Source organism: Anoplopoma fimbria, chromosome 16 (assembly GCF_027596085.1).
Source record: "Anoplopoma fimbria isolate UVic2021 breed Golden Eagle Sablefish chromosome 16, Afim_UVic_2022, whole genome shotgun sequence".
NCBI lineage: Eukaryota > Metazoa > Chordata > Actinopteri > Perciformes > Anoplopomatidae > Anoplopoma > Anoplopoma fimbria.
Window position 1 is genome coordinate 2,397,370 of NC_072464.1, and position 27,833 is coordinate 2,425,202.

The following is a 27,833-nucleotide window of genomic DNA, read 5'->3' on the forward strand; positions in this document are numbered from 1 at the left end:
ACAAATACATTCACATTATGCTAAACAACTTAGCCAAAAATGTGTTAAAAAAAGATCCTTCCACCCTGGTCAGTTGCACATTTTCTGGCTCTCAACAGTCCTTCCTCGTGGATAAACACATGGGCTTTACAGATACTGTAGTTACCACCTTCAGCCCCTCCAGTTTCTTTGTTTCTCCTTACCCTCCTGGTACTCGGTCCGGCCGTCCGCTGCTGACACAGCTGGCGCCGTAGCCGGTGCAGTCTCCGCACACAGTGCACACCATGCACTGGTCCAGCTTCCACTTGTGCATGCCCGGCTGGCACATCATGCTCTTCTCTTCCTTCTCTTCCAGCTCGTCCTCCAGGTCCTCGTCCATGGCCGTGGCCATGCTCTCCACACCGAACGCTACGATTAACAAACACACACACGGGAAAGCCGTCGCATTTAGCGTAGTACAAAGACAATGCTGAGCATATGAAGGACACAATATACAGTATGTGGTTGTGTGTATTTGTTTGTCTGTGATTGTCCATCTGTTCACCTTTCCCTGCCTGGCTCATGGATCCAGTGTCTCTGCCACACTGGCCCTTGTTGTTGACCCCAAATGTCCAAACTTCACCACCCTTGGTCAGAACACACGTATGGGCCTTACCCATGGCAACCTGAGTTACAGAGTGACCCTTCAGGTCAGTCACCTGGCCTGTGAACAAGAGAGTAACAATTATAAGGAGCCAGAGTAACAATTATAAGGAGCCAGAATAACACGGCTTCCAACAGGGTAATATTTTAAGATCTTATAAAAATCTCTTTAATCTGTCTTTATCAGAGCAATATAGACAATGACAAGAAACTAGTTAAATATCTCAGAGAAAGGTTGAAGAAACAGCCCTGTCCCCGTTAACTTACAAGTGCTGTCACTGTAAATAGCATCTTTGCCAAACATGTAGAGCTCTCCGTCCTTGGTGACAATGCTGCTGCTGCCGTTGTTACATGCTGTGTACAACGCCGTCTTGGTCTCTAATTTGATCATCTTCTTGGGCTTGTACGGCTTGGGCTGTCTGCGACTTTTAGCTGCAAAAGAAATCATTAGACTTCAACGTCAAGACTTAAACCAAGGTGGCTTTGATTTAGCACTAAATAATAGAATGATTTGTTAAAATGTTTGAACTTGTCTTACTGGACTCTCCGTCTTCTCCCTTGCTGGCGGAGCCTGTAAAGAACACGCTTCCGTCTTCGGCCACCAGCAGTGCATGAGAGCCATCGTGGCCGACCGAGAACTGAATGATCTTGGGAGACTTCGTAACGGGCAGTTCCACCCATTTCCCTGCTGACGGGCCCCCCTGCTTTATACCCAGGCTCTGGTACTTCCCCGTGTAGTAAATCTGGGAAGGGAAGATGAGGAAAAAAGGTCAGGATCAAATGATTTTCTTATAGTGGTCATTTTTGAAGAGTCCAGGAACTACAGTTTATGCATTTGCTTGCACTTTGCTGTGTCATAAATTTAATCTGGGAAAAAAATTCGGCAGTTGGCCCAGAATCTTGAATCTGGAGCCCACTGCTGCACCAACACAGGCTGTCCCAAATACAATTGGTATTTATGAGCATCAGTTTTCTCTCCATTCTTCACTCAGGGAGTCAGTCCGTAAGAGAAATGGATCTAAGTCAGATTTATGACTGCTAAAAAGAAATTACCTCTACTGGCAGGTTGTTTTGGAGTAAATATTGAAACAAAAAAGGCTACAAATGAGCAGTAATTACATCAAACAAATGACAATGGTTTTTCGTCCATAAAGTCAAATTTGCTCACAGGTAGACCTATAAACAAATAAATATATATACTGTAGCCTAAGTCAACAGGAAATAAGAGACCTGGCTTTCTGTCTATCCATTTACTCCAGTATTTCAGCGCTGCAGCGGTACACACACAACCTCTACAAACAACAAACAGCGCTATCTGTCTGAGAATAACTCATAATTATTCATATTGATACGTAATGAATAATGTAGGATTACTATGTCTTATTTTGTTGGCTACATGGGAGAAAGGCATAAAACAAATAGTATTACTGCCTTATGTTTCAGAGTACATGTTCATTCAGAATGTTAGAATTTTATCCTTTTAGACTTTTTTATGTGAAATTTTTATTAGCATATGAATTCTTGAATGAAGGCCAAAATCTTGTTACGCGAGTTTAAGAATGACCTTTGAAAACCAAAATCTAAGAAGATCATCCTTGAGTCCAGGTGGACGTTTGAGCGAGATATTGCAGTCACGAGAACGTAGCAGACGGATGGAAAGACATAAAGAAAGAAAGACAGACGGAAGAAGGACAAATGTACCAACAACCCGAAAACCTGTAGGCATAACAAAAAAATAAAAAAACATTGTAATGGAATAGTTATTTGGACTTCAAAGCATTGGGGACAGTCCCAGCACCAACACAGGGTTTCTTAGTGAAATAAATGAGGACCCTCTGTTTTGTTTTGATCCAGTGCTATTTTCAGCCTTTGCCCATGAGCATAGTATCTAAAACACAGCAGGTATAAATTGTGATGCTACGTGTAAAAATGCCGCTGCTGGAAGAGATTTTTTTTTTTTAATAACTCAAATCATCTGACATTCACTTTTGCAAATGAGATAAAGATGCAGAACAAACTGTAGCCTGTTAACCACAAACCCTTCTGTTTAAATCACATGTCTGGCATTATGTCCAGCCCTGGCAATGAGTGAACTTTGTGCCAGGACGCAGGTCAGCTGCTCCTATTTTTACCCATCCAGCCAGTCTGGGCTAATGTAATCTGCAGTTAAAGAGTGCGCTGAGATTAGGCCTCCACACAGACACAGAAATGTGGACTGCTATCTACATAAGAGGCACACTGCACCACACCTACAGCACAGACACCCACACAACCACACCCTCCACACCCTCCAACAAACTGCATAGCTAGCATGCTTTTCTAAAAGAAATGTGACTTCTCAGTACGCCCATCACTCCATCCAGTGATTGGGCCTACTGCCCCATTACTGACTCTGCCGTCTTAAGCTTTGTTTATACTAGAGCGTGGCGCCATAGCGCGAACCTCCCCGGATGGCGCGCAACCAACTAGTAAGCACAAAGGGGTTTATGCTGAACATGCTGTTTGTTGCATTATTCTCCGAAAAATATTTGTGGACTACTCTACCTACTTTATAGAAGGCATGTAAAGAAAGAAGCCAAGTATTAAAGGAAGTATAAAAAAAAAAAACAATCTCAAATGTAGTATTTTAAGAACTCCGGTTTCTAAAGCAGTTAAAAAATGTAAAGTCCTCCGATCAATAGCGCTTTTATCAGTGAACTATTTGTTACAGTCACATCTGAAAAGCTCTGATCGTGTGGCCAGTTACTAATTTAGAGGTGCACTACCAAGAGCCACGACCACTTGCAACGTGCAGGCTGCCTTTACGTCTTTTTCTGGCATTCACACCTCCAATAGCTTCACTAAGGGGAGTTGCGGTTCACCAAGTGGTTTCCTCTGTACACAAAGTGTCTATAATGTTTAATGTTTTAATACCTATTATTTCACGTTGGTATTTCTATATATTCAGAAACATAGAATGCTTCACTTGCAGTGGGCCACAGTGTTTTTCCCAGAAAGTTGACATTACACTGTCAGTCAGAGCTGATGCTTAGCTGGGTGAAATACTTCCAGTTACTCAAGCAGAGAGGTCACTGTATAGGCTAAACATGCATATAAAAACTAACAAGAATTGGGTCCAGAGCACAATAAACAATGCTGTGGATGTCTCGTGGTCTACGAGACATCCCCCCCAAAAAAATACAGCTCCCTTATTCTGATTTATTTAAAAGGCAAATAGCTTAGAGGGCCACCAAATATATCCAAAACAAGAAGAGACATCTTATTGTGATGCTTTAGTTTAGTGCAGCCACACCAGGAAAATCTGAATGCTGTTAACTACATAAAGATGTTACGAGACAAAGGGAATTTTGGTTTTATACGATGGGCTTCATGTGGCCAGTGTGAAGAAAAGAAGGAAGAAAAAGCATGCAGAAACAATTCATTTTTTTACTACATTCGTCCTCTAAAGTGTCATTAGCGGCAAAGTTGTTAAAGCTCAGCGGTCAAAACGCCGGAACAGGTTGACTGTTCCGGCGTTTTTTTGTTAAACTATTTAGGCAGATAAGATTTTTCACTCTCACCTTTCCCGAGGCAGTTTTCATCAAAGCAAACTCCCTGCCTGCTCCAAGCAACGCTGCCTCTTCATCAAAGCCTGTGCCTGAAAGGACAACATTAAGAAAAATACACAATGAGGGAAGTTTGGAAAAAAAAAATGTTTTACTTTCCATTTGTGTTTCTATCCATTTCATGACATATTTGCAACCTTGTAGACACAAACACATGTAGTAGGTGTACAAATGCATATGAAAAATGTCCAAACCCACAGCCTTACACAGATATAAGCATATTTTCATCACTCACTGATGATGTGCAGATCCTTCTCCAGGTCGAACAGAGAGATGCCGCAGGCGTGCAGACATTTCCTTGCCAGCTTCAGCTGCAGTTCCTGCTGCAGGGCCGGGTCTGAGCTCATGGTGTAGATCCGCACCACGAAACCATCCTGCAGGAGTCGGGGCGGAAGGAAACACTGTTAAGTTTCACTGTTTAGTTTCATGACGCAGACAATTTAAGGATACAGGAAGTCCCCTAATCAAAAGATATCTCCACTTCAGCTCACTGAATGTGACGATCAGAGCAAATCAAGCTCTTGAAGGAAAAGGTTACATTTTGAGTAATAAATTGCTCCTTTCTTTTCTTGCCATGAATGACAAAAGAAGATATATCCCCACTCACATGTCTGTACACAAAATATAAATATTTAGTGTACAGAAATGAGGGCGGCAAAAGAGCAAATAAGCATATTTCCCAAAATGTCAAATTATTTCTTCAAATCACAATAATGTGTGTTGGGGACACACTGTGGACATCAAATCACTTGACTCTACATGTGTGATTGACTTTAGTGGGGAATTAGGTAATCCACTACATATGCATTGGATAAACACTTGATTACGACCTGGAGTCATGAATACGTTTATCAACTGTTGCTCCATTTATTCTAACACCACCGTTAAGGGTGTGATCTATAACACACAACACTTGTAAGCTGTTATCCAAGTTGAAATGAACCACTGGTAGATCCAGGTTCGTTTTGACAGGGGCGTCACAGATCAGGTGAGGAAGCTTTGTGGCAAATAGGGTGTCCTTTCCATCGTTTTCAGAGGTCTTAGTTTCTGCCCGTCCAGATAACAAAACGCAACCCCGGGAGTTTTCTAACTAAAATGGCTTTGACAGCGTTTTCAAAAGTCTCCGTTTTAGGGCAAAAGGGTTTCAAACAGCAAAAGCTGTGCATTTTAAAAACGTAACTGCGTGGATGCAGCCTCTGACTCAATGCAGGGCAAATAACAGATGATGCAACTGCCAGAGATGTGGGCTAGTCAGACTGCAGGGGTCGTGACTGGAAAAAGGGGGGCAATTTACAATGGGGGGGAGGAACAGAGTAAAGAGAGGAACACAACAAGGAAATAATTTGGTGACAACATGGGTGTAGGACAGGATGAAGAGCAGCGTGGGGATGGTCTGGTTTCTACGGTGTGGTAATGATGACACACTCAACTATTGTGCTGTGACTCCTGCAGAGTGGACCACATGTGCCACTCTCATCATTAAATAAGTACCTCTATCTTCTGGCCAGTACTGCCTCCTCCTCCCTCCCTACACGTTACCTTCCTCCTCTGCCTATCCCCCTGTCCTCCTACAGTTCACCCTTATACCCGTCTTATTCCTCTTCCCAGCAATGGAAACCCCCCTCGGTGTGTGAATCATGTGGTTTTCCACAACCGTTAAGTGGTCTGCGCTGTGGTTGCATTTGCTGACTGCTCACAAGAAAAGAAAAAAATGCAAGTAGCTTCTGAGGAGTCATCCCCCCGCACAATATCCCACCCCCTTGATTAGCCTACAGACTGCTATCAGGCTAGTTGCGACTGCAGCTATATGGATTTCACACTTTCCCCTCCCCCACTCACATTACATAGTGCTTATGCAGATAACTGCTTTAGAGATTAAACTCTCTGGAGAAAACCCACATCTGGTGCCACACCCACATAAAAGGCATCACACACAGACACAGCTACCCCCCCCTCTCTGTGGCACAGCTAGTGATCAGCTGAGAGAAAGAGAGGCTGAGGCCTTTACACTAGGGGAAGTGACAGATGCTTCACGGGGCAGTACACGAGGAACAGCTAGCCTTAATTTGACTAACAAACAATTTGGTTTTCATGAGGGGAGCGTACATTGAATGAAAGCTTACTGGGTAGCACAGGAGGAAAAATAGGTGACAGTTGAAGAGCAGGAAAGGGTTTGATAGCACTACTGTGTGTGTTTGTGTTACCGACGAATGGCACCATAAAAACATGGTCTCTGCGTTTCTCTCAGTAGGGACAACTGCTCACAAACGTGGACAATGAGATCGACTCTTCCAGCCTATAATTTAACTGCTGCTCAGGATGACTTACCACGCGTCTAGCGTATCGGGACGTGTTTGTCACTCGCATGTCTGACTTAACGGATACCTTATACCTTAATCTTTGCAGCTGTCCACACCAGCTTTCTGCCGGCTCGCCTCTCAGCTGCTTCTCAAAAGCGTAACCGCGACCTGAGGCCTTTATTTACGTCTCCATTTTTTATACTATACACGGGTAAACACGAGGCAGATGCTCGATAAATGAATGCTACTTTACTACAATTTACTACGTATTTAATGATAAGATCATTTCATAAGTTATCATACTAAACCTTTATCATATTATCTTTATTTTCTTATGATCTGACCTTGTTCTTTGATTGTATTGTTCCCGATGGGGTGTTTTCTCATTTATTGCTGTTTATTTATTGATTCTGTATTGTTATATGTGTAAAGCGTTTTGAGTAGTGGTACATCAATAAAAGTCCTCTTTAAAAGTTCCAGACCAACAAATTGCTTTTGTAAACTGCAAGTTTAGCCTCTGGCTATGTAATGTAGGTTCAGTATTGATAGATTACTTCAATACATACAATGACAGATCAGGATGACCCAGGAGAGCTTTACAGACAAATGTGGCTGGCTGCTCTTTTGCCGTTTGGCGCTTTCAAAAGACGGAACCACTAAAGAACAATTGTTTCAGTGACGTGACCCGAAGCTTTCGTCTAGACACACGGGGTAAGTCAATGACGCTACTCACATTCTGGACCTCTTAGATGGAATTTAACAGTATTTCAGAATGAATAATAGAGGCAGCTACTTTCATTATGGTTCCAGCAGACAAGCGCAGTACAGGGTTCAATGACACATGTAAACAAATCACTGCGGACTTCCCAAGCGGATACCGATTAAATTTCACATTAAAAATGCCTCAGAAGGATGAACCCTGTTATTGTCATCGGGATGAAGAGCAGTAGAATTAGACGTACGTCTTTGGAGGCTGCGATCTGGTTGATGTACTCTCCGTCTGTGAAGATGATGTTCTGTCCGTCTGAATGTTGACCTGCAAAGAGAAGCAAAGGGAATAATACGCAATCATTTGTTATTAGGAATTTAGAGAACTTCCCTCTCAAGAGGTTTTGTTTTTTGTTTTTTTAAAAAGCCCAAAAAGTGTTTTCTTAGAACCTGGCATGGTGATGGTCCCCTCCTGCTCCAGAGTCTCAGGGTTGATCTTGATGGCCGACATGCTGTGGCTACTTGTGTCCCGATACAACAAGTACCCCTGAAGACACAAACAAACACTGCTGCTGATCGACAGACATAAGGACTAGATCTAACTGAAGCCTAACAGCTTACCTACACATATTTTTGATAATGATGAAGATGATACTGTATTTTAACAACACATCAGCATTTAAAAAGAAACACAGTTAACAGTTGTTAAGATTCATGGGTCTAACACCAAACTAAGCACTGCCTACAAATAAAAAACACCACTTAAATCTTTTTTGCATACTCAAAGCATTTTTAAAGCCACGTCACTGAAATGTATGTGAGGAGCATCTTGATGAAAGCTCCACTACCAACCTGAGCAAATCCCAGCCATGATCTCTTTTCCTTTCGGTTCCTTGTACGAGAGGTGGAGTTGTACACGTGGCCCTGTGAGGCATTGATGAGAACAGATGAGCAGACGAACACAGACACTGACAAGCCTTTAATGTAATGTTGGCAGATGAAAAGTCAGCTGACAACTACAATAATTGGCATTTAATGTTGGCAGAAACACACAAACATTGTTTTAATCAGCATGTATCAAAGTCATTAACCTCTTTAAAGTGAGAGTATTCTGTTTTAAAGCAGTATTATGGTTGCCTAGTAGCAGTGTTCTCTGCTAGAGAGCCCTTCTGTTATTTAGCCTGCCCTTATTTATATAGATGGGTTGGAAAAAATAATAGAGACACCTGTCAGTATAAATTAAGTTCAACAGCAACACAAACTACATCCTTCAAAATCAACACCGGTACAAAAAACTGATAATAACCTTCATGAATTTAGGATTTACTGCTGGATAAGACTGCATGAGTTTCAGCCTGGTGTCTTTAATAAACTGGCAACAGAGTATATAGTTGCTAACCCATGTATCTCTAAAATGTGAACGTTTTCCTGAGCCTCTTTAAGATTTGTGACAGTCATTTGTATATAAATAATCCAGTTTAATGGTTTATTTATTTTAGAATTAAGAGAATTATATCAACTCATAAACCCATCCAAAGCCCCCAAACCTGGGAGACAATGTGGTTGTCACACAACAGTTTGCAACATGCAGCTTTTGAGTGCCACGTACCCTGACGGTGCCACTGTATCCGGAGCCCACTTTGTAGAGTCCGTCCTTGCAGAGCAAGTACAGGAAGGAGCCATCGGTCTGCAGAAGGCAGCGCTCGTCCTCGTCGATGGCCACCTCCTTCAGGATCCACTTGTTCATGAGGGCGGCGCGCTTGATGCCGTTCCCGAACCAGTCCTGGATCTGGATCTTCCCCACCAGGACTGCCTGTACGCTCCTCTGTAGGGCATTCAGTATGGTGGGCACCTGGTGAGATGAAAAGGGACAAGGAGGGTGGAAATTAGCAGAACTGCAAACCTCTACGGGGACATTATGGGGTGTGTTTTGTGAGGTAAACCATGCACCAGGGGCCTTTGCTGCCGACTGAGTCGAATCCATTCATATTTGCTCTCTCTGCTGTGCATTCCCACACACACATTTCTCACATCCTTTACAAAACATACACTTCACTGGTCTCACCCTTCACACACGTGCAAACAAACACAAATACACAGACACATACTGCACATAAACCCACACTTCCCGCTCGAAGAAAGAAGAGGAAGAGACAGACAGAGAGAGACAGAGAGAGACAGACAGAGAGAGAGAGACAGACAGAGAGAGAAAGAGGGCAGACAGAGAGAGACAGAGAGAGACAGAGAGAGAGAGAGAGACAGAGACAGACAGAGAGAGAGACAGACAGAAGAGAGAAAGAGAACAGACAGAGAGAGACAGAGAGAGAGAGAGACAGACAGAGAGAGAAGAGACAGACAGAGAGAGAGACAGAGAGAGAGAGAGAGAGACAGACAGAGAGAGAGAGACAGGCAGAGAAGACAGACAGAGAGAGAGAGACAGACAGAGAGAGAGACAGAGAGAGAGACAGACAGAGAGAGAGAGACAGACAGAGAGAGAGAGAGAGACAGACAGAGAGAGAGAGAGAGACAGAGAGAGAGAGAGAGAGAGACAGACAGAGAGAGAGAGAGAGACAGACAGAGAGAGAGAGACAGACAGAGAGAGAGAGAGAGAAAGTACTCCTGCTATTGTGATGATTCACAGTCCAGTCAATGCCGACGCGATGAGGAACTAGGAACCAGGAAACAAAAACACACACATACACAGAGGCCTGTAGACTGTGGGGGATAAATGTGTGAGGCTCTCTGCAGCCTTGGTCAGGAGTGGGGATTTTATCTGCATGCAGGTAAAAGTTGAAACATTTTTATGGTCACACAGCATTCCCACAAAAAATAAAACGTGCTTACTGTTTAAGTCACTTCTTAAGTCCTAGAAAAGCAGTTTTGATTCAATGCGGAAGCAATACAAAAATGTATTAAAAATGAAACAAAAAGAGGAGAGAAGGACAAGCTTCAGACCAAAGCCAACAGACTGAATTGGCGTCAGAATGCAGTGCAGGGTAGAGTCAGAGTGGCTTGACATTTTCCAAAACTCAATTTGTGCCATCCAGACACTGCTGAGTCTCCCTGCTCAAAAGGAAGTGCATGGCAGAGCCAGAGGTTACGTTATCCTTCTACAGTGCACTTTGGTGACCCAAGCATTTCTGGTAAGCTGCAGGAAAAAAATAGAGATGTACACATTTCCTGGGGAAGCTGGTTTGAACATGACAAAACATAATTCAGTTAGGTTCAATTGGGGATGTGGGAAAAGTGCAAGAATCCCTGCCGCAGTCGCTAGTTTTCTTCTATTTTGAATTTTCTCATAGGCACAAACACAATGAACGGGTCCAGACCTGTCGTAGGAGTCACGTGACATTAGTTTTCCCTATGGATTGTATATTTCATTACTTTGAAGCAATTTTGAGATTGAAAACCCTATAAATTACACTTCATAATTATGTTGACATAATCCTGTTCGACTCTGCAATTCAACATTTTAGGCTTATATAATATAAATGTATTCATTCAGCCTATTGGTGTCACCGTTAATTTAAATTGGCTATTGATACTATTGTATAACATAAATGTATCAATATGAAAATCTTAAATGATTTGACCCCCTTTTGTTTCAGTCATTTTTCATATGGAACCATTTCTTCTTGACAGTAAGACCCTCGGGTGACACAGCGTTTACAGCACTCTGTATATTTTTACAGTTCCTCGGCTTCAGCTGGTCCCTTAATTCGGCTGCTGACGCCGTTTAAAATGATAGACTTTCCTTTATGGATCTCTGAACGCTTTCAGAGTAGAACACTGAGGGGAGGAAGGATAGCGTTATAATGGTATTATTGGGAGTTCATGAAGCCAATTAACAATTCTTGCTCATGTGCGCACAGGTGGCATTCGTGGCCTATAGGCTGGTCCTTTACACAGTTATCCGAAGTTAGAAGCGTTTGCTGAATGTAACACGGTTCACTCGTACAAGCCCACCGCACCAAAACAAGTAGGAAGACAGTTAAGATAAGATTTTAAAAAATGTTCTTTCATGAGGTCCATTGTCATTCCAGCTTTGTGCCTCAACGAATAAAAACATCAGGAACCCCTGGAATTCCTCTTCCAAGATAAAGATGTCTGTTAAAACGTAAGATAGTGATCTGAACAGGGGGTAAGATGCCAGGAAAGTCAAGCACATTTTGGGCTGACTAGTATTTATCTTCTGTCATCATGTGGTTTTCATATGAAGAGCAGAGATGCAAAAATGAAGATGAAGAACACAATCCTGTTGTCAAATGCAGTCTATTTGATTGAAACTGGTTAATTACCTGTATCGTCTGGCAGGCGTGGCTGCCGTTGTTGGTGAGGATGGCCGAGACGGCCTGCAGGATTTTGCCGGTGTCTCCCCAGGCCACCACCAGACTGAAGAGGCAGGCGCAGGACAGAGCAGTGATGGCCTGTCCCGTCGGGTCGTTTGGTCCCGTGCTCCGGACCGTGGTCTCCAACAACAACTGGAAAAGAGACTCTGAGGAGGCGCACAGGTGGAGGGCACGTTAGACGTCAGTGAAAAGAGAAACAAAAATCAGGCTGAAACACACATATTGCAATACAAGAACTAACCACACTCTCAAAATGATCTTTAGGTTGCAACCACATATCTATAGGGTCAATAAAACATTTGAAGCTTCACAAACATGCTCAGCCTTACCCAGCACATCAGGAGGCTCGGTCTGAAAGCCCTCGGGCTGCTGTCCCTGCAGCATGTCCAACAGGGCCTGCAGGCTCCGCAGGCACAGAGAGGGGTGAGAGAACCGAGTCTCTTTTATCAGCTCAAACACCCCGCACAGGCCGATGCCAATGATCTGAACCGAGCACACACACAGAAAGAAGGAGATTTCTGTGAGCCAATGAACACAAGCCAGCGTCTTGCCAAACAGCTGGGATGCCACTTCATACAGCAAAATAAAAGATGAAACTTACTGAAGTTGTTTAAAAAAAACAACCGTTCTCTTGAGGTTTACATTTGCTAAATTAAACTAATAAAAAAAAAGAGGCTTGAGGTTGATGTTTTCTTGCAATGACATGTCCTCATCATCCTACAGTAAAACAACTTTCATCTAGCTGTGGAGGAGGAGGTCCACAGTATGTACAGTTACTACCGCTGGCTTCAACATCCACTATTAACAACACGTTAACCCACGGGAGAAGGAGTTTGGCCTAGAAAAAGGATGCCGTATCACTGTGGCTTGTTAGTGAATCAAATGATGCTCCAATGTTTCCTCAGATCTCTGTGAGGAACTTGCTTTGTAACAATAAAACAGAAACAGTACATAAGATAACACCAAGTGGAAAAGATGTAACAAAACAATACCGTACACCAAAAACTAGAAATTATTGATCTTTAAGCTTGTTAAATGGATGTAAGTGAGATACTTTGACAAGGCTTTGTGACTGTAGGAGCAAGCTTTTTTTTAGGACTACGGAACGAGTTTTAAGTAGGGCTGGTTTCCTGGATCAATTCCATTGCAATTCACAAAGTCCCAACAAGAGTCGCTTTCTGATTCAATTCAATATCATCTCAAATAGGAATGTTTTAGTTACTGTTTTAGTTTAGATTGATATCAAAGAGATTCTCAGAGAATTGAGGCTGCAAATTGTAGAAGGAACCCTAACCTGGTTTATTATTAAAAATATGAATGAATCCCAAAGCAGTTACATTTATTTACTTTCTGTTTAACATGAACACACTAAAGCAGTCAGCGTAATTAAGTGCAACTTAACTGACTTGCTATTTCCAAAATATTTCACCTCAAATTTACACATCTTCCATATCTGTCTTTGTAGTTTTTAAATCCAAAATGCAACCAGACATCTGCCTTTAGGCTTGGTGGTGGTTTCCGTAAAGCAGCTAGAAGCATGTTTCGATTTCACCAAGGTTCACTGCTCTCTCACATGGCCAGATCTTGTTGCGTGAAGAACCAAAGGGAAAAAAACACCAGGTCTAAAAGGTGAAGATATTGCCGAAGTGCCTTATACCTGCATTCACTTCGCTGGCTATCAGGGGGCGACTCCTCTGGTTTGATAAAAAGAAGTCTGATTGCATGGAGGTCTAAGAGAAAATTACACTACTTCTCTCTTGATTTATTCCCTCAGTAAACATTGTAAACATGAGTTTATGGTCTCAATCTCTAGTTTCAAGTCTTCTTCAATACAGCATGATGTTCCTTTAGTAAATGATGCTCCATTTAGAGTCAAACAGACCGGGCGGGCTTCCTTGTGATTGACAGGTAACCGGTCTGGGAGTTTCTGTCAGTGATTTTGTTTTAAAATGTTAACCCTTTTCACATGGTGTTTTCAGTTCAGTTCCTGTTCAGCATTTGTGGCCGCCCTCCCCTGTCACTGCTGGTTGAAAAAATAACAAGATGGCAATAGACAAAAAACAAGATGGTAACAGCTTGGCTTCAAAACGGCAGTCCACCTTCCAATTAGTGACTACCGGGTTAAAGCTTCACACATCCACGGGAAAAATTCATACATTAAAAGATCTATCTCAGGATTTTATGAATTGAAATCGGATCTTTTTTTAAACTCAGCCTTAGTTAAAACCAACAAGTGCATGAGAGATAAAGAAAAGTGGGGAATAATTCATTTAATTTGAAGGGATCACCCCCATCATGTGCTCCAGAATGCGCATTTTTTGACCATTTTTGGAGACAGTGCTACTTAACATTACAAATAGGAGCACCTGTGCCACTTGCAAACAAGCCCCCTATTTTGTTTTTTTGAAATTATTATCATGTGAGACACCAGTAAGGCAAGAGAATTGGTGTTTGTCCCGCCTTCACCAACACCAGGGAGCGGTTTCAGCGGTGGCGCTAATGACATTCTTTGTCTGCTTAAAAAGCACCAATTTTGATTTATCAACACAATGTAAATATTGATTTTGCAAGTGCAACATGAGGTGGCCACTAGGGCTGACACAAGCAATCCCAAAACAATTATCGTCATCAAATCGGATATCTAGAATTGTGTTTTTCCTCTGGACAGCACCCAGACGAGAGAGAGCGAGAGACACACAGAGAGAGCGAGAGCGAGAGCGATTCCTAAGAACGTCACGGGTGATAAGATGACAGCTAACCTCATATTCATAATGGTGGATATGGCTCCTGTAGCAGGTTTTATAGAGAGAGTGCCAAGGTAGCAAGTTGCCTGAATAATAATTGATATCGATCTTGAATTCGAGTACATCATCACAATTTGATTAGTTAAAATTATAGTGGTAGCCCATAACACTCAACTGCACAATTTATTATTTAGTGAAAAAAGCACTATCTCTCTTAGCCTAATGATTTTCTTCTCTTAAACCACTACTTCACTTTGGGATTTTCCTGTGAAATACCTTTTGTAAAGTGACTCTAATAATAATAATAATAATAATAATAATAATAATAATAAGTCCTACATTCCAGCCCAGGGAGATAACAGATCGTTGTACCCCTAAGATAAAAGGCACAGCCTGGCTGTCACCTTGATACCCAGCTCCGCCACCAACACATCAGCGGCCAACACCGCCCTGCTGCTCATACCTTTGGCAGCTTCACGGCCGGCTCGCGGTACTCCTCCTCCTCCTCGCTGTCGGAATCGCCGCTCTGCACCGAGCTCCTGGAGGCCAGCACTAGGGAGGCCTCTCTCTGCTGCCAGTCCAGCACACAGTGCCGCACGTTGCAGTAGACATTGAATGCAGATGGGTTGCTGTGCAGCTTGATGTCCGGCACGCAGAGGGCTCCATCTAGACTCTCGGCCTGTGGAAAAACAGAGAGTGGGGGTGGTCAGCAAGTATGATATATTTTGTGTAGCTATATAGCACACCCTATGATTGTTTATAAACAGCAATGTCCATTCTTAAGGGGAATATCCTATTGTAAAGATCTAGCCTGTTGTGTTTACACCTGAAGTTCGGTTTTCTTGGGCCACTTAAAATGTCGTTAAAATTACTACAAGGAACTTCTGTTTTGTGTTGGGGGGGGTGTTGCTGCTGGAGGCCCTGCTAGAGTCTAAGCTGTCTATTTGGTGAACCTGCATGATTTTGCGCCAAATCCGAACTGATGGAATCAATGACAAGCATTAAGAATAACGATATAGAACTAAACAGTCTTCTCGCTGATGGTCTTGTTTACTTATGTAGGTCACGTAGAAGCATCAGTATTACATGGAGACCGTTTCATGATCAGTTAAAAGTTCCTCACAGTAACTTTAACATCGAAGTATCGAAAATTGACTTTTTAAAAATCACCTTTAAGACACAATTTAAAACGATATGAAACAAAGTGACTGGACCGACAGCATAATGTCTTGCAGACAAAAGCAGTGGCTGGATATTGACAGAGCAGTAAGCATGTTCTAATCAGATCTCTATGGAGCTGATCATTATTTTGTAAAAAGTATGGGCTTCAGCTTTTATAACATGGGTTATTGACATTGTGTCACATGGACAGGCAGCTTTAAATCGTTCTCTTTGGGTTGGGTCTCTTGACTGCTCATGACTCATGCAGTTGCTTAAGAGGCAATTCCAGTGCTCGTCCACATAAGACGCGCCTAACCAAAACAAGTCGTGCCCACTGACCACGATAAGTGGGGTGATTTCTCATCCGGCTCTATGTGGAAGTCCTCAGAGCCAGAGGTTCCTGAACCTCCAGGACTCTAGGCAGATGTTAGCGGTTTTATTTGACTAAACAAAGTTATATAACATCAACATGTCAGGAGTGTCAGTCTTTACACCGTCAGTTGTGTCTCTGTGTCTAGTCAGTGACACATTTATGGCATGAAAGGACTCCTCGCTTTTGCTCCGACTCCTCTGGAAGCTCCCTTTTGTACACAGTGGGCTGGGCGAGTGTTTACCCATTTCAAGATCAGCTCAACATAGCCTTCCCTGTTACAAAATGGCTTACCCAACATTTTACATAACCAGAGAGAAAAAAGAAAAAAAAGGATTGTGTTCAAGTTTAACCTTACAGGAATTAAAAAGGTACCAACGCTTTAAAAGATATCTTTTAGAGTACAAAAAAGCAGTAAGATGAAAACGAAACAGCTGATTTTCTTTACAGTAGAAAAGAGCCGAATGACAACCGATGAATCAGCATGGAAAATGTGATCTTATCTTGAGCTATATTTAGGAGATTCTCCCTTCATTAAAAAGGTTTTCTGTGGGGTTATTCATCTTCCCAATTGAGGCTCTAAGGATAAGTGTAAATCATTTTCCCCAAACTGTTAAAAAAATGAGACAAAAACATTATTTTGGGTTTATTCAAATTTGGTCCATCCCATTGCACATTGACATATTATTTTCACACTGTCATTTCATTAATTGTTGTCGTGAAAAATCGGAAAAAGCCACTTCAATGGTAATTTTAGGGGTTTAGTTAGAGGTATTGTTGTATTTGTATTCCTTTATATCCATCCTTTATATAAATGAGGTAGATAAGACAAAAGGAGATTAACAATAAAATCCTTACAACAAAGCTCAAGCACTTACATCTAAATAGGCATTATGATCAGAGAAGCTACACTCCACACACTTGATAAAGCAACTCATTGATGAGCTTTCTCCATCCCATCAAAGCATTGTTAACTACAGTCCTGAGGCAACCTCTGGAGAATCCTATTGATCCATCCGGCCTCTTTTGCAGTGTTGCGCTTTTGGCATCCCAATCACAGAGGGTGATGTCATCTATTTGCGGAGAAAGGTCATCCATTCTCGGCTCAAACCTGTGGGGAGTATATTAGCTGCCCTCTCATCCAACGCTACTGTCCACTGCACTCCTGTCTCACTGCTAAAGAAGCATTTGTGACCAAGTGGCCGGGCAGCGTCCACTTTGACATGAGAGCGCACTTCAGACGATTGAAAAAAAGAGATGCTAAAACCCATAAAAGCCAAACCCGTAAAGTAAGAAAGAGAAAAATGAGTTTACTGGGACATGGCGGCAAAACTAAGGGTACAGTAGAGACCAAAATATTACATGATGTAGCTGAGTGTTTGACATAGGAAGCTTAATGTTTTGGCCCTTAACAACGTGTGTGTGTGTGTGTGTGTGTGTGTGTGTGTGTGTGTGTGTGTGTGTGTGTGTGTGTGTGTGTGTGTGTGTGTGTGTGTGTGTGTGTGTGTAGGAGTCTCTGTAACGTATTAGAAGCCAGCAGTATTGTTAAAGTGGTAGAAAACACAAAGTAAAGGCAGCACCTGCCATTCTCATGTAAACAAAACACCGATCTAAAAAACACATTTGGAACCTACTTTTGCTAAAACATACACAGTGAAATTTAACTGTTGTCTCCTGGTGTTATCATATGTTTGTTTGATTTCTTTTTTTGTAAATACAAAAAAAAAAATGAACTTATTTCAGGAATAAATAATGTGAATATACCTATAATTTATAAGGTAAGGTACAAGCCAAGTAATAGCTGCTGTCATTTTAATTATTGTGCAACCGACAGCTCATCTGTATGTGTAGATCTATAGATCAATCCTCCAGGAACACACTCGGTCATTACAAAATAAGTTGTTTTTCTGAGCAACACAAACTGTCTCATCTTTATTATCAAATTCTGGTCTGTTCAATCCAGTAAAAATGTTAATTCTAGAAGACCTGCATCATTTGGGGCGGCTGTGGCACGTGAGGTAGAGCGCTTGTCCCGTAACCACAAGGTTGGTGGTTCAAACCCCTCTACCGGCAACATGCCGAGGTGTCCTTGAGCAAGACACCTAACCCCAAGTTGCTCCCCGGGCGCTTCATTGCAGCCCACTGCTCCTCCGGGATGGGTTAAATGTAGAGAAATAATTTCCCCATTGTGGGACTAATAAAGGATTGATTATTATTATTATCAGTTACTTATTCAACTCGATAGCATCGCACAACAGACCCTCCCTGTCTGCTGTACATCCACTTCTTTCCAACTCTACGCCTTCAGTTGTTTGTGATAGATTTGTATGATTAGAGTGAACTGTTTCAGATAAGTTCCACTGCATCTGATAAATCATATCTTCATACAAACAGAGCATGAGGCTGCCAGGTGTTGTTTGACAGGTTTCACTAGAAAACAGAACAAACCATCAGAAACTGTATACTGAAAGTTTCTCCTTTAAGTTATGTCATGATGCACATAAGCAGAGGCATACGCAGCTATGCAAAGCCTGACGACCTGCTGATGTTTAGTGGTTTGTTCTCACTTTGTAACAGCACCAACCCATAGCTCAAACATGCTGGTCATCTCATGGCTCCTTTTGTGTTTCTGTCTGCGCTGATGATTTAATGGCCATCTAAAAGCTTTGGAGAGGGCTGCTATAGAGTCCCCGGCCGCACTTAGACGGATACACATTTCAACCTGCTGCCTTTATGGAAAAAGACAAAGAAAAGTGGTGTCGTCCAAAGCAGAGGCTCAAGCTCACTTTTGCACCACCATATCAGATGAGGAAATATGCAATTTTTTAACAGGAGGATATTCAAATGGTGAAAGGTCATCCAATAATCACTAATGGCCTTAAAGACGAGCCATGCCTGTATTAACTCAGACTCAATCTTTGGCTATACAAAATCGCCTCCTGTCTCTCTGTTGACCGATGACAAATCTTTGGTTTAATTAGGAAACAGTTAAAATTCACTTCTAATCAGGCGGCAGACGTAGTATTTTCCATCCAGAAGGGTTAAAGAGTATTTGAGGATTCAAGAGGATACTAGAAATAGCTTCAGAGCAGCAGTGAGTTTAGTAAAACGACCTTCTGGGTTTTCCAAACATCACTGCATATTTAACGAACAGAGAAATGGAAGCTTAGCTCTGTGACTCCAGTAAAAAAGCTAATGCTCATACCTTACAATGGTAAATAATTCAAATTTTAAAATCAATGCTTTTCATTGTTATTCTGCTTTACTTCAAATCAATTGAAATGGTGTATACAATTGTACTTGATCGACCAATTTATCTTGCCCTCTAACTTACACTTACACACATCCCCATTGTTCTCTGAAATAATAATAATAAATTACCTGTGTATAGTTGCACCATGGGTTATGAGTACATCGTATTCAATTCAACCTCTGCAACACATTATGTTACTATGCAGGTTTTAGCAGCATTAAATGGAGGAGGTAGTGTGATGCCTAACTTTACAAAAAGCACTAATATTACTGGTATGAGTTGAAAAAGGTGGCAATTAATGTTTTGCCGATACATTACAATATTCTGACACATTGAAGAGAGATGTAATCCTGGTAATATCAAATATACTCTACAATGTATCAGTTGCATATGAATGGAATTTGTAGGGGGTGCCGTTTCTGTTAAATTAAATGACTTAGTTATTTCCTGTGATTCAATTAAAAAGCACACATACAAGAAACACACTCCCTCCACCTGAGTAAAGTTACACAACAAACACATAATAACAGCTAAGTGTGTTAGGCTCATCACTGAGTAGTGAGGGTATGGCTGCCAATATGGCCAAAAACTATCAAGATATAGATCAACACGACAAACCATGTTTTCTGGTTATTCAATAAATAAGGGGGGAGCCCAGAATTCAAAGAGAGGCCCAGAATCATGATTTCATGCTGGGATGACAACAGCATGAACGACTTATGTATTAGAGCTAGGGTTGGTAATGTTGAGAAACTAGCAACAGTACGCTGGATTTAAAGACGATAGAAAAACGTAGCCCACTGTTGCCAACTTTTTTTTCCCCAATTAAAGTCAGCAACAATGACAGACAGACAAATAAAATAAAAAAAGAAAGAAAAAGCTGAAAGTGCACCACTGCTGCCGGGTACATTTGATACATTATGCTATATTGATTATATAGATATTACATAGTTTCTCACGCTGTTCTATTGCATATATCATTTTTACCATTAAGTAGTTACCATAATTGCAGTCTTTGAAAAAAATCACATCACACATCTGCTCGTACACAAGACGTTACATCACCCTCTTCATTAGGATGATAAGTGTTTATGCTCTGTGTTTTGTTCCGACTCCACTCTCACATGTTTATGAGCACAGCAGCAGACAGAGGGGGAGAAGAGGCTCTTTCAAACCACACTCTTGTCTGACGATGCCGGTTTGAGAGGCTGACAGAGCAAGAGTGAGCACAACAACACACACAAATACAGCGAGGCTGCCTGTGTAAATGCCCACGTTTTTGTGCCTGCCTGCCAGTATTGTCCATCTTCCGTCTCCATAGAAGATCTTCCAGGACATCGACTCACTGAACAAGTCAACCCGAAGAGAACTAGCTCAGTCTACGTTAGATTTGCTGTCTGGGATAGTTTTGAGGTGAACGATGACAAAGAGCTAGAGCCCCAGTGCATCTCTGCTACTATCACATTAATCTGTCTTGCCTCTGCCTGCCAAGTGGCTGTAATGAAATAAAATCCAAACACCGGCTAACAATATTACAGCCCAACCACAGAGCAGGCTACTCCTTCTTTCTCAGAGAAGAATAGCAAGGAAATGAGTCAGTATAATAAAATAATATAGTAATGTAATTTGATGATCAACTGGTTAATGTAAAAACAGGATTAAGGATCATTTGAGCATGGAATGTACTTGTCCTGGCACTAAAAGACAATTTTTAGGTTGATGCAATTTGCATCGAAATCTGCGGTCGCTTTAATGTGATTTTTTTATAAGTTGTTCACTTTTAGCCGTTTTTTTTTTTTTTTAAGTCTGTTATTTGTGTTTTTTGTGGTGCATGTGTGAAACTGTTACGCTGCTGATTCAATTCAAAATTCATGTGATTATCATAGCCATGTATATATATATATTATCCTTGTTTTCTTTAGTCACATCAACAGATACAGACTAGGTTCCCTCTTTGGACGAAGGAGACGGAGGCAGGCAACTGTTGCCGTGGAGATGGGGAACACATTAGGTCGCTCGGCAACAGGCCATCATGCACAAGCCAGAGCCACTCCCATGTGCCTCATTCCGCCTATCCACCTCTCCGGCTGCGTGTGTGGATGGGATTCATGGCACCTGACCAGACGCCGCCGATGACAAACAAGATGTGTTCCTGCCAAACACCTTCAGGATTGCATGGAATCTAACCTTATCTTTAATCTTATCCTCGACCTGTTAATTTGATCCAGTAGAGAGTCAAACCGGCTGTGAGGATTTATCGGTGCATAACATGAGGCTGGGACGGTTGCAAATTAAAACCGTCAGTCATGTTATTTTTATTAATATAAAGAGAAAATGCAAAATACTACATGTAGATATTTAATTAAAATGAACTAAGGAGTATTGACACTGTTAGGCATGCCTATGCCCCACAAATAAATATTACACCCGTTCCCAATTTAACACTGCAACGATGGTATGTGTTTTCATCAAGATGCTTTAATAATTTGGGTTATTTTGTAATTGTTTAGTGTCTTCTACAATGAAGCCTTGACTTTATAACACTTATGAACATACATATGCATTAATAATATCCAAATATAAATACAGAAATAGTCACATTACACAGAAGAACAAGTGGATTATTGTGTAATAATTAGTTAGACAGCAGTGCATATCTTACCTTTGTTCTTGATTTGACTTTTGACTTGACCTTCTGTCGCCTTTTCAGTTTCTTCTTACTCAAAGCCTTCTTTCCCCTGAAAGTATAGAGTGATTGCTCAGTATTGCAAAATATACTGTGTGCTTAGGCAATGGCTACGATACAACTCATAGCATAGTGTTTTGTTTTATCTTATAATGTAAATGTGATGATGTGAGGAGAATGGGAGATGAAGCTCCTTGTGGTCAACTCATTCTTAAAGCCAGAACTAAAAACAAGTAATTTATTTCATTTGTTTGGAATAGCTGGTAGAAACCCATTTCAAATGTCTTCAATGATTATCTCACTTTCACTTTCAGGCTGAGTCTTGCAGCTGGCAAAGTTTGTGCCCAAAGTGTAGTATACCCCTTTGTCACTATCTGTGTGTCACTAGATGCACTGTTACTCATCCTGAAAAACACCCAAAGTAAGAAGTAGTTTGCTTCTGCAGAAATTCCTTTTTTGGTGCTTTTAAACCCTCTCAGAAATCTGTGTTTTACTTTGGCTTCTTATGATTCATTTCACTTACAAATCAGGCTGACAATGACAAGTGCTAGGGGCCGAAAATATAAAGACTAATAAAAAAGGAAAGGCAGTGCATGAATTAGTCATCATTATTACTAAACTCTACTAAATACAGAAAAGCAATTCATCATAAAAAGGTTTTATAGTATTGATATATTAATTCTATACACTTCTTACTTAACAAGAATATGTTGTTTTTTGATGCACTATTGATCTGTAACAGTACTGTAGGTTTACTGTCAGGGCTGGCGTTTGAGAAAAAAAAATGTATAGCTTAATTAAATAACTCAAGAGTGGAACTGAATATTGATTTGTAATCGCTTGTCAATGTAGATCCAGATTCTTCAGCATTCAGTGACAGCCTGGGTGACTCTCAATATACAATCAATATACCAAAAAAGGCTTACAAAAATGTCCATCTGATGTTTAAAATAGCAGCTAAATATCAACAAATCCACGAGAGGGAGAAAGTACTGTCGGCCCATGCTTTAAGGGGCTTCCAAAGCAGTTCCCTAAAGCTTGCATATCTCTCTCAGAGTACATATACCTCTTATGTACGCAACATATTTCACTATCAGATAAATTAAGAAAGACTGCTGACATATAAGATTCATTCATTCAAAATAACATCATGAATAGGTTGAACCACTATTTTTTATTGTTTTGCTCTTTCTCATTTTGTACAGACCTGGAGCTGGTTATGAAAACAGTATAATGTTAGACACTTGAGCAGTGTATTGACCCAAGACCTAAAGCGACTGTACATGGGGAGGGGTTGGGAAGAGCAATTGGGTTTGTGAGGGAGGATTGCTGCAATGATCCGGATCCTCTAGTCCACAACCTGACTGACTGACAGGATGACGTAACTGTATTACCCTCTTATGCCAGAAAAGCAAATGAGTTCATCCACCTCCCAACACATCCTCACCCATTAGGCTACAATGCCCATCGTTTAAGGGCCACTTTGTGTACGTAACAACAACAACAACAACAACATGTGTGTATCGTTAGTTTAAATGCATATCATGGTGGTTATCAGCTCCAGTTTCTCTTTGATAAATAAAATAGCTGGTTTACGTTTAGCTGTGGGCTGATGCTATCGAAACAGTGACGCCGTTGGGCCTAGATACACACTCAGATCACTACATCACACTGGATAGAGACGATGGAGAAAGCAAAAGCAGTGAATATCTAACAATGTTTAGCAACACATAAGAGTAAGCTATGGGCTAACACAAGCAATGCTATGCTGTTTGACAGCCTGCTAGCTTGTTGTGGATACTGCCACATATATATTTATTCCAGTCATAATGGCTCAAGTTGATATGGGCTTTATTTTCTTTGTTTCAGTGACAATGTGTGTATGTTTAGCGGGACATAACGTCCAAAAGCACCCGAGCAAAGGTGAGCCACCGTTAGCTTAGCCGGCTCCGATATGCTACGGAAGTGACAAAGTGAGCATAAAGAAGGAGCAGTTAGCTGGAAGGTGTAGATCACACAGGATGGATGTGAGAGAAAGCACCACCTTGACTATGAGTTTAGGTGTAGCTGTGTCCACCGACGTGCCGTTGAGCCAGGGTTAATGCTAGCTTACGTTAGCACAGTTAGCTCCTCGGATGACAGACCAGCACTCACCTTCCTTGGTTCCCCCCCTGCTCTTTATCGTTGATAGCCGTGGTGTAAATCCGCCGGTACCGTTCAGCCAGAGCCCGTCCTGAGAGTAAAAGCTGGTACCGAGTCCGACAGTCCGACTGGGCTCCCGTAGTCGGACACGAACCCATCCCGGAACCGATGGTGGAGAGCTCGGCTGCTGCTCCAGAAACGACCCGGACACCCAACCCCATAGACGGCGACGAGGAGGGGAGAACCCCTCCACCGGCCGCCGCTGCCGCAGCAGCACACATCATCGTTTAGGAGAACAATGCATATATCACACAACAGATACCACAGCTAGATGATACCTAGCCATCAGATGTGTCATCAAATCCTCCCCAAGTCACATTATCTGTCCGTTCAAAGTTGCAGAAATACGACAATTAGCATCCACGGTCCCCGGTTGATAAAAGCGCAAATCGCAGCCGATCTGAACGGTTCTTCAGACCCCGTCAACACGGTGCTCCTCTGCCGTTAATATGTCTTCTCAAGCAGTAACGTTTTCCTTGTAAAAGTGCAGAAACGAAGCCGTTAATTCCCAACAATCGCCCCGTCGTGATGGGTTTTTATTATTCGTTCCTTGAGTGTTTTCTTGACCCCGGAGAGGCAGCACCCTCAGCTGGGCTGCCATCTTAGCTCCATCATGCCTCCCCTCCCTGGATGAGTGCTGCGTCGCTGGCATGCCGGGATATTTTTATACGACTATGCTATCACCGATTTATTTAATCAATACACCTCCCCCAGTATAGACATATATTAAAATCTGCAGTTTTTTATTCAGAACACAAGTCCACAGTCGTGGAAGTGGAAAATATAGTGACATTGTTAGAATAAAGAACCATACAAGCTGTATTGCACAGTTGGAAACTGGACATTTAATTTGCAAAGGTCCATCTAAGGCCCCTCCCAGTTTGATCTAAAATCTTACTTACTTAACATACTTTTAAAACCGATTAATGTTCCGTTTACTGCAGGGGAAAAAAAGCACTGAGCTCCGGTTTGACCATCTAAAACAGTGTTGCATTTTGTTTAGACTGCTCTGACTTCTTAGCACATACGTTCCTCTCTGCTATTTCAATTTGCATGCATACTGTTCCATAATAAATAGAGAGTGGAACCATGTACACTCTTAGTGCTGTACACAGTAGCTTCCTCTCCAGTAAACGCTGTGTAACTGTACAATGTTGTCTTTTGATCTCAGACAACAACTCATTAGTTTGCACAAGGGCTGCAGCCCTCTTTTACTACATTTTAGAGGTACAGTGGTCTTCTTCACTGAGAAGGCCCCAGCTGAGGCCCCCATGGCTCTATCTACCTACAGCAAAATATGCACCTTTTTTATGAATATGGGCTACATGTTGTTGCTCACACTTGGCAAGATAGCAGATGCAATATGTTTGTCATGCACAATATAGGCCTAATGAGAGTAGTAATACTTTTTTTTTTACATTTTTTTACCTTCTGACAGGAGGAAGGGGGGCAGGAATGCTGCAAAGGGGGAAACTGGGAGCTCCTCTGTGGGGTAAAATCTGAAACACACTGCAATGCAAAGGTAAACACAGAAAACAGGTGCAGGTAGTGCACGTGTCACAGAAATGAACATAATATTTCTGGATAAATATACATGTTTGATTCATTTACTTCATGTTTACAAACTATCCATAACTTCATCTTCCTGATACTGTAATAGTATTATGTTGGTCTAATCTGTAGGCTACACACAACATCTGTTTTACATCTGTCCAACCTTGTGGAGGGATGACACCTCTGTCACTCTTCCTCAGGTTTTCACATTTTTTTCCCTGTTTGAGTGTCTTTTTGGGGGGTTTCAAAATTATCAAAATCATGGGTGAAAGGACAAATGTTGTGGTTTGCTTTACAGATTGTAAAACCCCTTTAGGCAAATTGTAGTTATTTGGCTATGTAAATAGCTGATTTAACGTGTTTCTGCAAAGTATATTCCAAAATGCTACTGAATCTCCCTAATGTCAAAGTTCAATTTAATGTCCTCTTTTTTTTGTTATAGGTGTATGTACAGTGGGGGAAATAATTATTTGATCCCTTGCCGATTTTGTAAGTTTGCCCACAGAAAAAGAAATGAACGATCTATAATTGTTATGGTAGGTTTATTTTAACATTGAGAGACAGAATATCAAAAAAAAAATCCAGAAAATCACATTATATAAAAGTTATAAATTGATTTGCATTTGATCGAGTGAAATAAGTATTTGATCCCCTAACAAAACATGACTCAGTGGAGAAACCGTTGTTGGCAAGCACAGAGGTCAGACGCTTCTTGTAGTTGGTCACCAGGTTTGCGCACATCTCAGGAGGGATTTTGGTCCACTCTTCTTTGCAGATCTTCTCCAAATCCTGAAGGTTTCGAGGCTGTCGCTTGGCAACTCTAAGCTTCAGCTCCCTCTACAGATTTTCTATGGGATTAAGGTCCGGAGACTGGCTAGGCCACTCCATGACCTTAATGTGCTTCTTCTTGAGCCACTCCTTTGTTGCCTTGGCCGTATGTTTTGGGTCATTGTCGTGCTGGAAGACCCATCCACGACCTATCATCCACGACCCATTTTCAGTGTCCTGGCTAAGGGAAGGAGGTTGTCGCCCAAGATTTCACGGTACATGGCCCCGTCCATCCTCCCCTCGATGCGGTGAAGTCGTCCTGTCCCCTTAGCAGAGAAACACCCCCAAAGCATAATGTTTCCACCTCCATGCTTGACGGTGGGGATGGTGTTCTTGGGGTTATAATCAGCATTTCTCTTCCTCCAAACACGGCGAGTTGAGTTGATGCCAAATAGCTCGATTTTGGTCTCATCTGACCACATTACCTTCTCCCAAGCATTCTCTGAATCATTCAGTTGTTCATTGGCAAACTTCAGACGGGCCTGTACATGTGCCTTCTTGAGCAGGGGGACCTTGCAGGCGCTGCAGGATTTTAATCCATTATGGCGTAGTGTGTTACTAATGGTTTTCTTGGTGACTGTGGTCCCAGCTGTCTTGAGATCATTAACAAGTTCCTCCCGTGTAGTTCTGGGCTGATCCCTAACCTTTCTCATGATCATCGATACCCCACGAGGCGAGATCTTGCGTGGAGCCCCAGACCGAGGGCGATTGATGGTCATTTTGTGTTTCTTCCATTTCCGAATAATCGCACCAACAGTTGTCTCCTTCTCACCAAGCTGCTTTCCGATGGTCTTGTAGCCCATTCCAGCCTTGTGCAGGTCTACAATCTTCCTGTAAGTCGCTTTGGATAAAAGCGTCTGCTAAATGACTGTAATGTAATGTAATGTAATGCCCCGATGTCCTTAGACAGCTCTTTGGTCTTGCCCATGGTGGAGAAGTTGGAATCTGATTGATTGATTCTGTGGACGGGTGTCTTTTATACAGGTAATGAATTGAGACAGATGTCTTTCATACAGGTAACAAGTTGAGATTCAGAGTACTTTCTTAAAGTGAAAGGACTAATCTAACCGGTATGTGGGAGCCAGAATTCTTGCTGGTTGGTAGGGGCTCAAATACTTATTTCACTCAATCAAATGCAAATCAATTTATAATTTTTATATAATGTGATTTTCTGGATTATTTTTTTTATATTCTGTCTCTCACTGTTAAAATAAACCTACCATAACAATTATAGATCGTTCATTTCTTTGTCAGTGGGCAAACTTACAAAATCGGCAAGGGATCAAATAATTATTTCCCCCACTGTATGTGTGGAGGAGCATGCATAACTATTGAGACAGAGAAAGAGGTAGAGGGAAATAGAGAGAGAGATCTACACAGGCCCTGGTGGTGCTTTATTGGCTGCTAGGCATCGCAGCGGCCCAATGACAAGCGAGGGGTCGGTCTACGGTC

The 27,833-nt window shown here is 41.8% G+C and overlaps 1 protein-coding gene across 10 annotated transcripts in view; it reads right to left on the bottom strand.

Annotated features, from left to right (window-relative positions):
* The window catches only part of mycbp2 (MYC binding protein 2), a 66,316-nt gene extending 41,694 nt beyond the window's left edge, over positions 1-24,622 (bottom strand). For all 10 annotated transcript variants that reach the window (XM_054615337.1, XM_054615339.1, XM_054615345.1 and 7 more), the window contains exons 1-15: positions 23,952-24,622; positions 21,774-21,849; positions 14,791-15,006; positions 11,913-12,066; positions 11,533-11,729; positions 8,844-9,086; positions 8,087-8,158; positions 7,685-7,781; positions 7,489-7,562; positions 4,462-4,600; positions 4,182-4,258; positions 1,160-1,364; positions 889-1,053; positions 524-682; positions 183-387 (exon numbers count right to left, since the gene is read on the bottom strand). In XM_054615337.1, coding sequence (XP_054471312.1) covers positions 183-387; positions 524-682; positions 889-1,053; positions 1,160-1,364; positions 4,182-4,258; positions 4,462-4,600; positions 7,489-7,562; positions 7,685-7,781; positions 8,087-8,158; positions 8,844-9,086; positions 11,533-11,729; positions 11,913-12,066; positions 14,791-15,006; positions 21,774-21,849; positions 23,952-24,223 — 2,351 coding nt within the window. In that variant the 5' untranslated portion in view covers positions 24,224-24,622. The remainder of the gene's footprint in view (positions 1-182; positions 388-523; positions 683-888; positions 1,054-1,159; positions 1,365-4,181; positions 4,259-4,461; positions 4,601-7,488; positions 7,563-7,684; positions 7,782-8,086; positions 8,159-8,843; positions 9,087-11,532; positions 11,730-11,912; positions 12,067-14,790; positions 15,007-21,773; positions 21,850-23,951) is intronic.
* Between the last annotated feature and the right edge of the window lie 3,211 nt (positions 24,623-27,833).